The sequence below is a fragment of the Polychytrium aggregatum genome (assembly GCF_025602895.1).
Source record: "Polychytrium aggregatum strain JEL109 chromosome Unknown BJ171scaffold_39, whole genome shotgun sequence".
Taxonomy (NCBI): Eukaryota; Fungi; Chytridiomycota; class Chytridiomycetes; order Polychytriales; genus Polychytrium; species Polychytrium aggregatum.
In genome coordinates, this window is record NW_026516241.1 from 17,447 (window position 1) to 32,176 (window position 14,730).

The 14,730-nt window shown below is 58.0% G+C and overlaps 4 protein-coding genes across 4 annotated transcripts; 2 read left to right on the top strand and 2 right to left on the bottom strand.

Annotated features, from left to right (window-relative positions):
* The first annotated feature begins 452 nt into the window (after window positions 1-452).
* BJ171DRAFT_517827 (pyridoxal phosphate-dependent transferase) lies at window positions 453-2,614 on the top strand. The gene is made up of 5 exons (XM_053112180.1): window positions 453-661; window positions 779-830; window positions 989-1,171; window positions 1,298-1,721; window positions 1,931-2,614. Exons 1-5 carry the CDS (start codon window positions 494-496, stop codon window positions 2,445-2,447), a joined length of 1,344 nt encoding a protein of 447 aa, XP_052963508.1. The 5' UTR covers window positions 453-493; the 3' UTR covers window positions 2,448-2,614.
* Window positions 2,615-6,226, bottom strand: BJ171DRAFT_517828 (uncharacterized protein). Its single transcript, XM_053112181.1, has 14 exons — window positions 6,049-6,226; window positions 5,693-5,777; window positions 5,496-5,548; window positions 5,260-5,381; window positions 5,041-5,161; window positions 4,859-4,884; window positions 4,678-4,731; window positions 4,421-4,546; window positions 4,160-4,238; window positions 3,899-4,017; window positions 3,726-3,751; window positions 3,602-3,627; window positions 3,096-3,405; window positions 2,615-2,926 (listed from the first exon to the last, which is right to left on the bottom strand). Exons 1-14 carry the CDS (start codon window positions 6,098-6,100, stop codon window positions 2,908-2,910), a joined length of 1,218 nt encoding a protein of 405 aa, XP_052963509.1. The 5' UTR covers window positions 6,101-6,226; the 3' UTR covers window positions 2,615-2,907.
* A 553-nt stretch (window positions 6,227-6,779) lies between these two features.
* On the top strand, window positions 6,780-11,254 carry BJ171DRAFT_203777 (Lon protease C-terminal proteolytic domain-containing protein). Its single transcript, XM_053106286.1, has 10 exons — window positions 6,780-6,972; window positions 7,328-7,405; window positions 7,533-7,607; window positions 7,777-8,069; window positions 8,266-8,836; window positions 9,016-9,206; window positions 9,323-9,634; window positions 9,839-9,983; window positions 10,201-10,357; window positions 10,588-11,254. Exons 1-10 carry the CDS (start codon window positions 6,894-6,896, stop codon window positions 11,012-11,014), a joined length of 2,328 nt encoding a protein of 775 aa, XP_052963510.1. The 5' UTR covers window positions 6,780-6,893; the 3' UTR covers window positions 11,015-11,254.
* Window positions 11,255-11,849: 595 nt separating this feature from the next.
* Window positions 11,850-14,499, bottom strand: BJ171DRAFT_203760 (uncharacterized protein). The gene has a single exon (XM_053106285.1). The coding sequence runs from the start codon at window positions 14,160-14,162 to the stop codon at window positions 12,051-12,053; it is 2,112 nt and encodes a 703-aa protein (XP_052963511.1). The 5' UTR covers window positions 14,163-14,499; the 3' UTR covers window positions 11,850-12,050.
* Between the last annotated feature and the right edge of the window lie 231 nt (window positions 14,500-14,730).

Consider the following 14,730-nt stretch of genomic DNA (forward strand, 5'->3'; position numbering starts at 1 on the left):
CAAGATATACCCGCGGCGAGAGGGGGCGCACCGGCCGACGGGCGCCCACCCCCATCCCCGTCCCCGAGACGAACCACCCCCAAGCGAGCCCTCCCCCGGCGAACCACCCCCGGCCCGCTCCGCCCCACACGGACGCAGCCGCGGCACGCCACCGGGCACAAAGGCCGGCAGCCGCCCGGCATGCTGGCCGGCAACAAGGCGCTCTCCTGGCCGGATGCGCCCAGAAGACAGCCCCGCGGCCGTGGGAAGGCTCTCCAGCACTCCCAGCGGCGCCGCGTCCAGACCATGGGCGATCACAGGAGCGGGCGTTCCGGCCGTGCCGCGCCGGGGCTTCCGACTCCGACCGCTGCGCATCCCGTGTGCGCAGCACAGACACGTGTGTGTGCGTGCGCCACGCCAGCCCTGTCCTCCATGGCGCCGCGTCTCCATCCGCCAGCCAGAACCCGCTGCCATCCAGGTTTCGCTTCGCCAGCCACGCTTGCCCTGTCCAGCCATGCCCATCTCGGCAAGAGCCCTCCGGGCCGTCAACACGCCCAACCTGCTGGTCGCTGCCTTCGAGCGGGTCTCGCGCAACCCATTCCATGTCGAGCACAACCGCGGCGGTATCATCAACCTCGGCACCGCTGAGAACGAGGTCATGCACCCGACCCTGGTCAGCGAGGTACATCTTTTAGCATGCGCTGCGTCCCGGACATGCATCCCGTCCTCCTGCGCTGCACATCTGCTCGCCCCTCGCGCAGCTAATATTCATCCGGACCACCCATGTCTTCCATGAAAGCTCAACTCGCCACAGATCCAGGCTGGAGGCATCAACGCATCGCATCTCACCTGTGAGTCTCAGGGCCCATTTATCCGTGATCAGCTGCGCTGGGCGCATGTTCGCTTGGTCCGACTTTCCCGAGCTTGCTTTGGTCCCAATGCGCCCCCACCCATCTTCCAGCTCAACCCATTCTCAATTCATGCATCCTCACCCTCCGCGGCTGTACAGATGGGTCCTCGTTCAACGGATCCCGAGCCCTTCGGTCGGAAATCAGTCACCTGCTCAACCGCAAGCTCAATCTCCACCACAAGCTCAACGACAGCAACATGAAAATTGTAAACGGCGCCACGACCGCCATCAGCGTCTTCAGTATGATCCTCTGCGATGCCGGTGAAGGCGTGATGATCCCATGTAAGTCGGTGCAATGGCGGCTGTCCAGATTCTGCCTCGGTTCCCGCGGCGAGTGCTTGGCGAGGCGGCATTGCAACATCACCAGACAGACTGACTTCCAGCCCAACCCACCCGCTGTCTCCCCAGCACCGTACTACGGAGGGTTCCACCCCGACTGCAGTGTTGGGACAGACTCAGTCCCGATTCGCGTCCCCGCATACGCATCCAACGGCTTCCAGATCACCACCGCCGATCTCGAGCGAAGCTACGCCGAGTCCAAGGGCCGCGGCATCGTGCCCAAGGTCTTGCTGATCTGCAACCCAAACAACCCCCTCGGCCAAACCTATTCCCGAACGCAGCTGATGGAGATGCTTCTGTTTGCTCAGAGCCACGACATGGAGGTGATCTCGGATGAGGTCTACGCGCTCACCATCCGCGAAGGAGACGACAATCTTCCGCCCTTCACGAGCGTCTACGCGATGTCGGATCTGCCTGATCCCCAGCGCACGCATCTCATTTGGTCCATGTCGAAGGACTTTGGGGTCAGTGGCATGCGTCTGGCCACAGTCATGTAGGTTTCCGTGTGTCGTGCTGTGCCAAGAACGACCCGATCACTTCGTTTTGACCGTCTCAAACTCCTCGCTCGCGGATATGATCCACAAACATTTCTATGTCGAGCCAATCCATCCCCTATCCGTTGGCCAGCCACTGCCGAGTGCAATCACTCAATTCCCTCTATGCTCATGCTCACTCATTAAACCCGCCAAACCTTCGATGCAGCTCCTTGAATCCAGATGTCATTGCGGCCGCCGGCTGCTTTGGTACGTTTGCTTCGACGCCCAACTACATCCAGCACCTGTGGACCAATTTCCTTCGCGATCGTCCCCGGGTCGATCAATTCCTGGACGAAAGCAACTTGCGCATCAAGGACTCGTACGACAAAGTGGCCGGGTTTCTGCAGTCCCACCATATCCCATTCCTGCCCGCCAACGCTGGGTTCTTTGTATGGGTCAACCTCTCCAAGTGGCTCGGTCCGGAGTCCAGCGAGGCTGGGGCTGGCTCGAGGGTGGCGTGGACGCCGTCGAGTCCATTTGCTCGGTATGAGCCAAGCCCGCGAGAAACCCAGCTTTGGATGGAGCTGCTTGATGAGGGTGTCTATATCGCCTACGGTGCTGCCTTCTTTGCGGACGAGGAAGGATGGTTCCGGATCCTGTTCGCCAAGGACTGGAGCATCATGCAGTTGGCGCTGGAACGCATTGGGCGCGTTCTTTCTCGGCGCGAAGCTCAACATCAGTGAGCGGGGCTCCAGCTCGATGGCAGAGCAGCGTCGGGCCACCAAAGACCCCCACCGAGAGCACTGGACCCGCACGACCTGATTGTATCGAGCCCTGATTCTCACCGTCCCCCAGAATACGCTGCTATCGATCTCGACAATACACCACCATCGTGATTGATCCTCGTTCCAAAGGCCTCTCCAAATGCCACTACTTGCAGGGAGTGTGGTTTCTTTGATTCTCTTGGTGACTCGCACATCGACATAGCTCTCAGCATAAATAGCAGCGCCTCGCTGAACGACTGAGAATGTCTCCGTGAAGGACGGCCCAAGGAAAACATGTTTGCTTTGTACAAAATATGAGTGCCGAATCAAAAAAATAGAATGGCCATGCGACCCAGAATGGCGACGGGATTCCCCGCTCCTTTCGTCATGAAGCGGGCATTATCGGCGCGGGCTTGGATCGATCGTATCGCTGCTGGTCTCACTCGGCACGTCGTTTGCTGAAAGGCACAAGCCAAACATCGCCGTGTGGAGCGTCAGTATCGTTTGCCACTGACCCAGAGATTGCAGCCGCACACACGGACATGCACTGATATTGACTCTACTCCATCTGCCCTCGCAGTTTCCATCAGCCGTGCAATCCGCGGCTCACAGTCTGTGCGGGCTTACCCCAGCATTTTCTCGGATACCACCGGCGGACCCTCGAATTCTTCGACGAGGTCAAACTCCTCGGCAATCACCCGCTGGTCGCGCGTGTTCGGCGATGAACTGCTCCCCAAGCCGCTTGGGGTGCCCGTGGCCTGTTCCTTCGTGACCGAGACGTACGATGAGTCGAAAGGGCTGATCTGGCTGGAAGCCGAGCTACCGACAGCGTTTTCGCTTGCACTCGAAAAGCCGAGCGAGCCAGCCCCAAAGTCGATGCCGAGGCTTCCTAGACCCGAGCTTCCAACTCCTTGGCTGCCTTGGGCAGCGCTAGCATCTGGCGCGCAAGAATGACCCGCAGAATATACCGCAAATTAGCGCAGTGATATAGGCAAGTATCGAGTGCATGTCTGGCACAACGGCAAAATCAACGACACCATAAAATAGGCCCATCGCCCATCGTTGCAGGGTGAGCGACGGGCCAAAACGGGGAATGGCCGTTGCTGACACGGATGTGGTGTCCATTCACTCACCGAGCGCAAAGACTTGTTCCAGCTCTCTGCACATCAGAACAAGGTCCGAGCTCGTTAGCGGCAGTAACTGCAGTTCCAAACAAACGCACGCACGAGCAACAGGACAGCCGGCCGTCTGACTTACCGCATCTCATTCTGCTTCTGAATCGCCTGCCATTTGGACCACCCCCATACACAGCAGAGTTAGCACAGTTAGCACAGTATGGAGCACGTGTGTGCTCTTATCAAAGTCACTTGTCTGTTCAGCAGAGCCAACCGGCGGAAGCGTGCAACTGACAAAGGCAAGCAAGAGCCCACCTCGGCCTCGTATTCCCGCTCCGAGATCTTCTTCATTTTTTCCACGTTGCGCTGGTCCAGAGCATTCTGATACCGGTTGATGGCACCAGCGATCGCCTCATTGGCGCCGATAAGCTTGGCTTGATCAGTCAGGACCACCCCCCAAGTGTCGGGTATAGACAGATTTGTCAGTATTGAGTTGCCGGGTTGTCAACGAGGGCTGCCGACCCTGATTGCCATGCAGAGGGTCTCAACAGCGGCCCGTCGCCTGCATTTACTAACCGACAATCGTGTCATCCATGATTCTCGGAATCACGTTCGCAATATCATCGCGGGACTTGACCAATTGCGCGTAGAACTCCTGGTGTTGATTGTTTTGGAGAGGTTTGGGGCAGGCTAAATGAGCGCGCGCTGGCATGATGCAAAGCCAATCTGGGGAAATGGAGCATCCTCGTTCACCACAGATTGCACATCAACACCAGCGCCGGCGCCAGCACCAGTATCGGCAATGGGATCGTACACCGGGTTCATCAACAAACTGACCTGTATAACCTCGTTGGTTGAGAGATCTTGGTCGGGATCCGCAAAGTTGAGGGCCTCGTCAAAAACCTGGATTTGGCTCATGGTCGTTTCGACATCGTGGTCGACACGAGCCGGATCGACTTGGATCTATAGCGCGACAGGCCGCCCTGTCAGTTCCCTTTGTACATCTTTGGGCTGCCAAGTTAGGAACCCATGGAGCCAGTATCTTCGGCCCCGACACACCTGGGGAGATGGACAAGCGCACGCTGTCGACTTACAGAACTAGATCGATCGGGGATGTTGCTAGTGCCCTCGGTGACAAACACCGTCTCCTGATGAATCGTGCACGAAGTAAGCAGAAGAGCCACACAGTCATTACTGCTGACTGGAGCCACTGTCGCAAAAAAAAAAAAGGAAGCCCGCATCATTTCGAAAGCAGTTTGCCGACAAGACCCTTACCTGGGCCGATCTTGGGATGCGAATTCCTGGTGGTGCAGCAGTCAACGCAATCCACAATGCGAGCGAATAAGCCACAACCCGATTCAATGTGAGCGAAAAACGCGATCGATGCGGTGGCCTCTGTTGTTAACCGTTCCAGACCACAGGCGAAGGAGGCACCTCGGCAGCATGGTACAACCCACCTTTGCTCGCAAGGCTGCTGCAGTACTGGCCAAGCTCCTCGGACATCAAGGGATCCTCGAGCTTGTCGAGCCAAGAGCCGATGTAGAAGAGCAGCTTGAAGATATTTTCTCTGTTGGAGGCCTGTTCCGCAGCAGGATCGGCCGAAACAAGGTATGGATGCATGAGGACCGTTGGCTCGCATCCCGCATAACATCCCGCATAGACACCAAGGCGCTTACCTGTCGGTCGATGAATCGGCTGTAATTCTTCTGAAAGTCGGGCTTGATATACTCAAGCTTGAGCTGCTGTGGCCCGTTTGTCATGAACATGTTGAGGACATCGATGGTGTTGCTTGCCACCACTGTAGAAAGAAGAAAGCCACCGTAAGCAAGACAGCTCATTCAGCAACGAGCCAGCTTCGCCCTTGCGCTTCAGAGAGCAGCAAGATGGCGCAGAATGACAGCGAGAGACATACCTGGGTCCGACGAGAACAAGAGGAAGCGGATGGCTTTGGCAGCCAAGCTGGGTCTATATCCAGCCCATACCCAACACGATATGTATGAGCAAATCAAGGACAGCCGTCCAAAGAGCGACCGGGCGAAAGAGCCGAGGTTTGCGGCGGCGTCAAGACTGCATGCGATGGAGGGGGGGGGGTGGTCAGGCCAGCCATACCCTTCAGGACTCTCTTGAACTTGCTCGAGCACCGCGTAGGCCGGGACCCAGTCGACTTCAGCATTGCGAGAGTCGGTGGCCGTAGCTGCGAAGAGCGACAGGGCGATTGCCGGTGCATCGATATACAGACATGCCCCCAACCGTTAGAAACCAAGTCGATGCTGGCGATGGAATGCGAGGACAATACAGACGAAGCCAGCCCGATTGGCGCCAGCGCGATATAGATGCCATCGGCGTAGAGGCAAGAGCCGCAGCTTCATTCGCTGTAGGGTGGCAAGGACGACCAGGGCACAATCGGGAGTGGATTCGATGGAGACGGGGACTGGCTGTGGAGACAGATGCGGGGCTAAACTTACCGAGCAAGTCATAAATCGGGCCAGAGGGCTTGGTTTCGAACCACCTAAACATGGTGCTAGTGCTGGTGCCGGTGCCGTTAGAGTTAAGATGGGTGCGAGCAGGATGAGGGACGCAAGACGGGGACGCAAGACGGGGGTGCAAGACGGACGTGGCAGAGCCGCCTGACCCCAGTTTGCCAAGAACATGCGACACGGGCGAGAACGCATCCACCGAGGAGCTTCTCGCTGGTGCATCCGCCAGCGTGGTGGTTCGGGTCCGCCTTGCATTGCGGGCGAGGCTGCATGTATCCACGGCCCATCACAGCATCCTACGGCACGGGTGTCGTATTGCGGCTTCGGTATGCCCATGGCTGTGTGCAGCCGGCGCCCATGCAGAGCGCATGGCAGAGCATGACCAGAGCCAGCCCAGCTCCGAAAGCACATGTCTGTGGGATGGTGGCCCGTGTCTGCTCTTCCCCTCCTTCCTTCCTTCCTTCCTGTGCCGAGCACCCAAGGCCTGGTCCAACTCAACCTGCATCTCGTATCCGGCAGAGCCTCCGCCGATCCATCCCGATCCCTGCTCATCCATCGTCGCTTCTCTGCAATCCTGCCGGGAGACCGAAGGCTCATCCAATGACTCTCAAGCCTGTGCTGCCTCCAATGTCGGTGCTGGCTCTGCCCATCGTCCCGATCCAGAATGGGGGCGTTCTCCTGCCTGGCATCTCGCTTGTCCTGACAGTTGTGCTGCCGGACGATCAGCCGCTGCTGGGGTCGCTTCTGACCCAGCCGCCGAGTTCGCCCAGTCGCAGCCGCAGCCGCAGCCGCATCTCCAGCCCAGACTCAGCGATTGATTATCCGCAAGAGAGATGGGTTGGGCTTGTACCCCTCAAGACGAGCTCGTCGACAAACAACGATCTCAAAATCGTCCTGGATGGCTCGATACAGGTTGATCCCTCCGCTCTCTTTGACTGGGGTGTCGCCGGCCGAGTTGTCTCGCACATCAAGCGTTCGGCACCTCTTCTGGACCGCAAGCCAGTCACCGTGCATCGTCTGGAAGTGGATCGTATGTCTCGATATCGCCGGCGCTGTAGCTATCACTGATCTTGTAGAAAGAGGAGCGGGCACGGATGCCGTTATTGGCTCTGAAGTTCTACGAGTGCCGAGGCGGGAGCTCCATACTCTCTTGTCGCTGCCGCCACTAACCTCATTGTCGGTACCATCACCCATATCGTCATCGGCACCCGCGACTGCTGGCGGCCGGGGTGTGCTTCGATCGTGCTGAACGCGTCGTGGCTAAAAGTCGCTGTGAGGATCAAGATCGAAAAGTTCACTCGGACCAAACCGCATCTGGAAGCGTCGGCAGTGTTGTTTCGCGACCGTGAGTATCATCAGCGGGGCTGGGCTGGGCTGGGCTGGGCTGGGGCGTGGGTCCCATCGTATTCTAATATCCAAGAGCATGTGTCTTCCTCTTTGGACCGTCCGGCTCTGCTGCTGGCCTGGAACAGATATCCCCAAACCCGGAGACCGGCTCTATGGCGACTTTCAGAAACTGAGCACTGAGATCTCTGTCACCGCAAAGCGTGAGTACTCGCTAATCTTGTTGACATTCATGGGCGGCAATCGAGGTGATCTAACTGTCGCCGTTGCTTTGGCTGCCTGAGGGGGCAGCCGAGGCATCATCGCGGATCTCGATATCCGCGAGCATTTGGACTCCGTCTTGACCCTCCGTTGTCACTGGTTTCACAACAGAGCTCCTCGAACGACTTTCTCAGCCCCAGGGTGCCCTGAAGCCCGAGCGACTCATCGATCCTGACCTGGAAGACTCGCCTGGAACCCTCGCTGATATATTCGCAAATGCTCTGCCGCTGTCGCATGCCGAGAAGCTCGAGGTGCTGCAGACCACCAATGTCCTGGAACGCATGAAGCTCGTGCTCGGACACATGGTCCGCCACATCCAGAAGACCACGATATCGCAGAAGGTTCGGTCTGAGATCGAGCAGACCCTTGGCAAGCAGCAGCGCGAGTTCCTGTTGCGTCAGCAGGTAAGTCTCGCAGTATCACCGAGGCTGTGAGGGTCCATGTTAGATCAGGCTGCGCAGGGTTTGCATGTGTTTGATCTGTGGTATCCGCCAAGCGCACGAACTCGACTTCTAACGCGACTTCTGGCGATCTCATGCGGCGACATGATCTCTATACCGTCGTCACTGGCACTTTGAATGACGCAACCACTGTCTCCAGCTTGTGGCAATCAAGAAGGAGCTCGGCGAAGACGACGGCAGTGGCCCACAAGACCTACAGGACCTTGTCAAGCGGATCGAGGCGGCGCAATTGCCCTCCGAGGCCGAAAAGGTGTCCAGGCGCGAGCTCGCTCGCCTGAGAAAGATGAGCCCTTCGATGGCCGAGTACCAGGTGTGCTGGTCGTACCTCGAGTGGCTGGCCGACCTCCCGTGGGCCCACTCGACACCGGATCAGCTCAGCATCGAGCGTGCACAGTCGATCCTGGACCATGACCACCACGGCCTCGTGCCGATCAAGAAACGCATCGTGGAGTATCTTGCGGTCCGGCAGCTCAAAAATAGCCTCAAGGGCCCGATACTCTGCTTTGTTGGTCCCCCTGGCGTCGGCAAGACGAGTCTCGGCAAGTCCATCGCAGATGCCCTGGGCCGCAAGTTTTATCGCCTGTCGCTTGGAGGCATTCGCGACGAAGCCGAGATCCGCGGACACCGCCGAACGTACGTGGGCGCCATGCCCGGCAAGATTATTCAGGGGATGAAGCGATGCGGGGTCAATAACCCAGTCATCTTGCTTGGTAGGGTGGTGTGGTTTCGGCCGAGCTTCGATGCTCCCCCCCCCCAGTCCACACGAACCAGCACAGAGCGCCCGCCCCAGACTCTCGCACTTTCGCTTGCCATCGTCACTCGGGGCTTCATCCGGCCGTGTGCATCTGCCATTCAACCATATCCTTATTGACCGCCTCCTTCTGAACAGATGAAGTCGACAAGCTCTGCAAGAGCTTTATGGGCGACCCATCATCAGCCCTGCTCGAGGTGCTTGATCCCGAACAAAACCACACGTTCACCGACCACTACCTCAACATGCCCTTCGACCTGTCGAATGTGATGTTCATAGCCACGGCCAACGAATTCGAGAGTATTCCAGGGCCGTTGGCGGATCGCATGGTACGCCGAGCGCATGGCCTGGATAGCTGTACTCTCAACCACGACCACTGGTAGCGCCTCGCTCGCAGCTACTGACATCCACATCCTCCGGTGTACCCTCCCGCTTCTGACAACAGGAGGTCATTCGACTCTCAGGGTACACTTTCGAAGAAAAAGTTTCAATCGCCAAACATCATCTCGTCCCAAAGCAGCTCGCGGCCCATGGACTCGTCCCCGAGCACGTAGTCTTTACCGACCCGGCCCTCTTCAAGATCGCCACAGGCTACACGCGCGAATCCGGAGTACGCGGTCTCGACCGACAGATTGCCAGTGTCTGTCGAGCGTTGGCACTGGAGTGCGCTCGGTCTGCAGGCGCAACGACAACGCAATCACAGACGGGCCCAGGACTGCATAGAATCGACCCCGATCGCGTGCTTGCTATTCTGGGAGTGAGTTTCGAACTGTGCGTGTGAGAACAGCAGTTCTTTGGGAAAGTTCGTTATCCCTGTCCATATCAGTGAAGTGGTACTGATGAATGTTTGGAGAGCTCGCTGCCATGTGGGTCGCGCTCGGTCGCCTTGTGCTCTTGAATCCCCAAAGTAACGCTGTTCTTCTTTTGCCGTCACGAACAATGCCGGAATGTGCTTGGGCAGTCTGAGATCTTTGTTGAAGAAGTCGCGGAGCGCAAGTCGATCCCCGGTGTCGCGACCGGGCTGGCATGGACATCAGATGGTGCCGGCAGCCTGTTGTTTGTGGAAGCAACAAAGATGAGAGGCAAGGGCAACCTGATCCTGACAGGTACATGGATGTGCACACAATGACGATTTTGCGTTCTTTCTCCCATACCCTCGCCTGAATTCGTTTGATAGAAGAGCTCGCATTTTGTGCAGTGCCTACGATCCGCACGATGGTCGACTGCGTTATTGTTCGGTTTGGAAACGCGACAGAGCACCATCATCGACAAGTCGCAACGGATTAACTTACCCAGTGCAACGTATTTCTTGCCTATTCACAGGCATGCTCGGCGATGTTATCAAGGAATCGGCGACACTTGCACTGACGTGGGTGCGTGCGAATGCACCTCGGCTTGGGGTTGACTCAAGCATCCAGTTCGATCAGCTCGACGTGCATATTCACTTTCCAGCCGGCGCCACTCCAAAGGACGGCCCAAGGTGAGCGACAACGTGCACCTCGCGGCTAAAGCGTTGTGCTGGCGGCGATCCCGACAGTGCTTGGGCATGCGCGCATCATTTGTGTCGAGCGAAAACGCCGGAGGTAGCTTTCAGCCAGACATAAGTGAGCGGGTCTGCATGCGTCCAACCTCTGGTGGTGTCCCGACAGGCGATTCACTTTGCTCCTTCGTTTCCTTGCTCGCGCTCACGGCATGACGGTACGTTCACAGTGCTGGCATTGCAATCGTCACGGCGCTGGTGTCTCTGCTCACAGGGTCGCTCGCGTCGGAGCGCTCGGCCATGACGGGCGAGATCACAGCTCGCGGCCAGGTCCTGCCGGTGGGCGGAGTCAAGGAGAAAGTACTGGCCGCACATCGCGGCGGCATCCGCAAAATCGTGCTGCCTGAGCGCAACCGCCGCGATCTCGAAGAAATCCCAGCGCACGTCAAGAAGGAGATCGACTTTGTCTTTGCGGACCGTATCTGGCAGGTTCTCGAGAGCGTGCTCTCGATCCCTGGCGCTGGCTCTGTCATGTCGGATGTGACACGCTCCCCTGCGCTGACGGGACCGTCGACTGAACCCACGGACTCGGTTGAAGGCGCGATGACTGACGCTAAACCGCGGTCGGAGCAAGTCACGTTTGCATCTAAGCTATAGGGAACCCTCCCCCCAGGAGCCACGAGGGGCTATCAGGCCCATCGACATGCACATCCGGATGTAAAATTTGCTTCGGGCCGTGGCGATCCAGCTTTGAATGCAGCCGCGTTACCCTTGACGCTGCCCGTGCTTGCCTTGATGACCTGATTCCGTGCTTGAATGGTTTCCGACTTTGCCGGCAACTCGAGCATATCCTCTAACAACATCCACTGTCCAGGCCGTGTGTCGCTGTCTCGTCCCTCCCCTGTTTCTCTCCCTTTGTATAATATCGATGTGCTTTCTGTCGAATAATCCGCGTCATGGGCTCGACGAGCGACACAACCAATATTGCTGGCCATCGGTCTATTCGGATCATTGGGATCATTGGAATCGTTGGGATCATTGGGGTCATTAGAATCGCCGGGATCTGCCTGTGAAAGCGCGTCGGTTTGGCCCAGAACAGGGTGCCCTGACGGCCATCCCAGCAATGAAGGGTGACGTATGTGGGTGTGTATTCAGGATCCAGAGAAGAAGAAAAAAGAACAAGAAAATAAAAGAAAAAATAAAATAACAGTCGGTCTCAAAAAAAAAAAAAGATATCAAAGTGTCCCGTTTCGATCTGTGAGCATTGTATCTCATGATCAACACGCTCATTTGATCCCCTTCCTAATGAATCATTCGGTGAGTTCAGCCAAAATCCTGGGCTGGGTCTGTGAAGGCTGCGAAAGACTAAGAAAAAAGAAGAGAGGGATGGAAACACAAATAGAACGCAAATCTCAAGCTGCTCAAATAGGAAGGGGGAGGGAGGCGTGGGCGGTTTGAGGCGGGGGGGGGAGGAGGAGGAGGAGGAGGAGGTTACTTCTCTCTGTCTTCTTTGGTGACCGATTCGTTACTATCTTGTTTGGTGAAGGGGGCAGGAAACTCTGTTCCTTTACAACTGCCTCGATTGCTGCCAATTCCTTCGCTGCTTCCTTGACTCTTGCTTCACTGTTGCATCTTCTCGACTGTTCATACACATGGTGGATATTGTCTTGTTCAGACACCAATGGCATGGGCTTTAGCCGTGGTTGTGAATGCGTCTGCAGATATGGTCGGGCAGATACACCTTCTGGCCAGGAATGGCCCGCTTGATCTCGTTCTGGAACTCGGTTGGCCATCGGGTGTCAATGTCGAGAAAGACGAGGGGCGGAAGGCGTGCGTGGTGGCCCACGCCGTTGGAGGAGGCTGCGAGCCTGGCATGGCTTCTCAAACGTGACCGTCCGACTTGGATGCGGCGGACAAAGATCTCGATCTCCTCGCGTTTGATGAGTTCGCAGCTGCGGAGGTCGAGCTCCTCGAGCTGCGGGCAGTGCTTCAAAATTTCCTGCAGAGTTGCATTGGAGACGACCTTGACCTTGCGCAAACCCAGGGCCTTGAGCTGCTTACCGCGGATGAGGATGAACTGGGTGATGGTGTCTTCGCTCGCAATCAAGGCTTTGGCGATGGAGAGGGTCTTGAGGGCAGTGCATTGGTTGGTGATGGCGTGCATAGAGCTGTCGGTGATGGGAGAGCTGTCGAGCCAGAGGGTTTGCAGATGGTGGCCAATGAGCCGGGTCATGTCGATCACGCCGATATCACGCAGCTTGGAGCAGCCCATGAGCGACAGGAACTGGAGCTTTGGGCAGTTGGCGGCGATGAAGGGCAGGGCCTGCTCGCCTGTGAGGCCGCGATTCAGCTGCAGCCACAGCTTTTCCAGCGAATGGGCGTTTCTGAGGGCGCCGCTGATGGCTTCGTCGGAGCCATCCTCGACATCGGTGAGGTTGAACTGCTTGAGGTTGGGGCCGATGTAGGAGCCGACCTTGCGGAAGAAGGCATGATCCTTCTGGTGGTCTATCTTGGTGCGCATTCCCCAAAAGTCCAGCTTTTTCAGACGGGCCAGGCCGGCAAAGAAGGCCTCGTCGGTAGGGTGGATATCGTAGATGGAGGTCAGCGAGGTCGGGTCGACGTTGGGGGCAGTGAATTCGACGACGGTGCGGCGGCAGATGAAGGATTCGAGGTTGCTGCAGGTGTCGAAGATGTAGGAGAGGGTGGTGGATTGCAGCGGCGTGGGCGAGGCGAGCTTGAGGCACTTGAGGTTCTTTGTGCTTTGGGCAAGGAGCCGCAGCACGGCCGAGTCCTGGGGCTCCTGGAGTTCGATCTTGGAGAGGTCCAGGACTCGGATGTGTTGAGTCAGAGAGTAGACCTTGCTGGCGGGGGAGGAGCCGGGGGCATAGAGAAGCGAGGGCTGGCGACGGTTGGTGAAGCTGGAGAAGAGGAGACGAGAGAGGGTCGATTCGTTGGCGATTTCCGGGAACCGCCAGAGAGCAGGCGATGCGGCGGCGTTCCAGCCGTGGCTGACGAGGCAGCAGTTGTAGAGGGTCTGGGTGGCATCGGTGCCGACGACATGGATGAAGATGCGGTCGAGAACATCGAAGGGAATGGCAATGGCCTTGCGTTGCTTCCTGACGAGTCGTGTCTCTGCCACGGGCAGCATGGCCTGGTCGATTCCGGGAGCCGGAAGGTGCACCGGGCCAAGCGGAGACAGCTGCGACAGCTGCGACAGGACACGGGGGTCGAGCGGCGGGTCATGCAGCTGATGGGGCGGGGTCAAGGGAGATGGGTTCGGGAAAGGCTGGGTGGCAGCCAAAGCTCCAGCGGAGGGGTGATGCGGTAGCGGCAGGGCCAGCTCGCCTTCGTCCGAGTGATGGTTGTGGTTGTGGTTGTGGTTGTTGTGGGCGAGTGGGTTGGACGGATGCGCATCCCGAGCTGCTTGGGTCCACGGAGGCGGCAGCAGCGAGATGCCGATGGAGCAGACATCGATGGCGTTTTCAATGTCGTTGAGCAACGCCGAGAGCGACGAGGGCAGGGCCGGCTGGATGTGGGAGAATCCCAGCGGATTCTCTCGGTCGTCCTCATCGATGGCGTCGGGCGAGTGGAGGCTGCTCGAGTGGGAGGAGCCGCAGTTGAAGTCGCCAAGGCTGGAGTCGGCTAAGGTCTGGGACGAGGCCATGGAGGCCGAGGGCTGAGCAGCGGCCGACCGGGATTGCGAGGCCAAGATGTGCTGCTTGGTTTGGGAGAGGACTTGTCGACAGAAGCCGAATGCCCGGTAAGCGAACTCGTCGCTGGTCTTGGGGGGACGCAGGTCCGACATGGGCAAAGGGAGGGAGAGAGCGAGGGCGAGAGAGAGAAGGGAGAGAGGTGGTGGAAGGGTTGTATAGAGAAAAGCAGGAAGCAGCGAGGGTTACGAAGCAGAGGACTCGGACAGAGATATCCAGCGGAGCAGCGATCAAGGACAGTGGGTGCGGATGGCGGATGGAGGATGGATGGAGGGTGGATGGAGGGGAGAGATAGAGCGGGGTGGATGGACGGACGGAGTGGAGGTAAAAACGAGGAGGACGGGAAAGCGCAAGAGTGGCTTGACCGACGAACGGCCAGAGCGCAGAGGAGACGAAGGTCGGCGACGGAGCGAAAGGGATGGCCGGAGAAGCCAACGCTGGAAGACGGGACGGCGAGCGGCACGGACAGAGATTTAAGACTGGCGGCCGGCGCGGAACAGCAGGGCTGTGCAGAGGGTGTTGGGTTTGGTGCTGCGTTTGGTGCTGCGTTTGGTGTTGGTGCTGTTAGTGTCGCTACGGGGGAAACGATAGCCGATGCGATTGATACTGCCGATGCGGTTGATACGACCGATGCAGTTGATACGACCGATGCGGTTGATACGA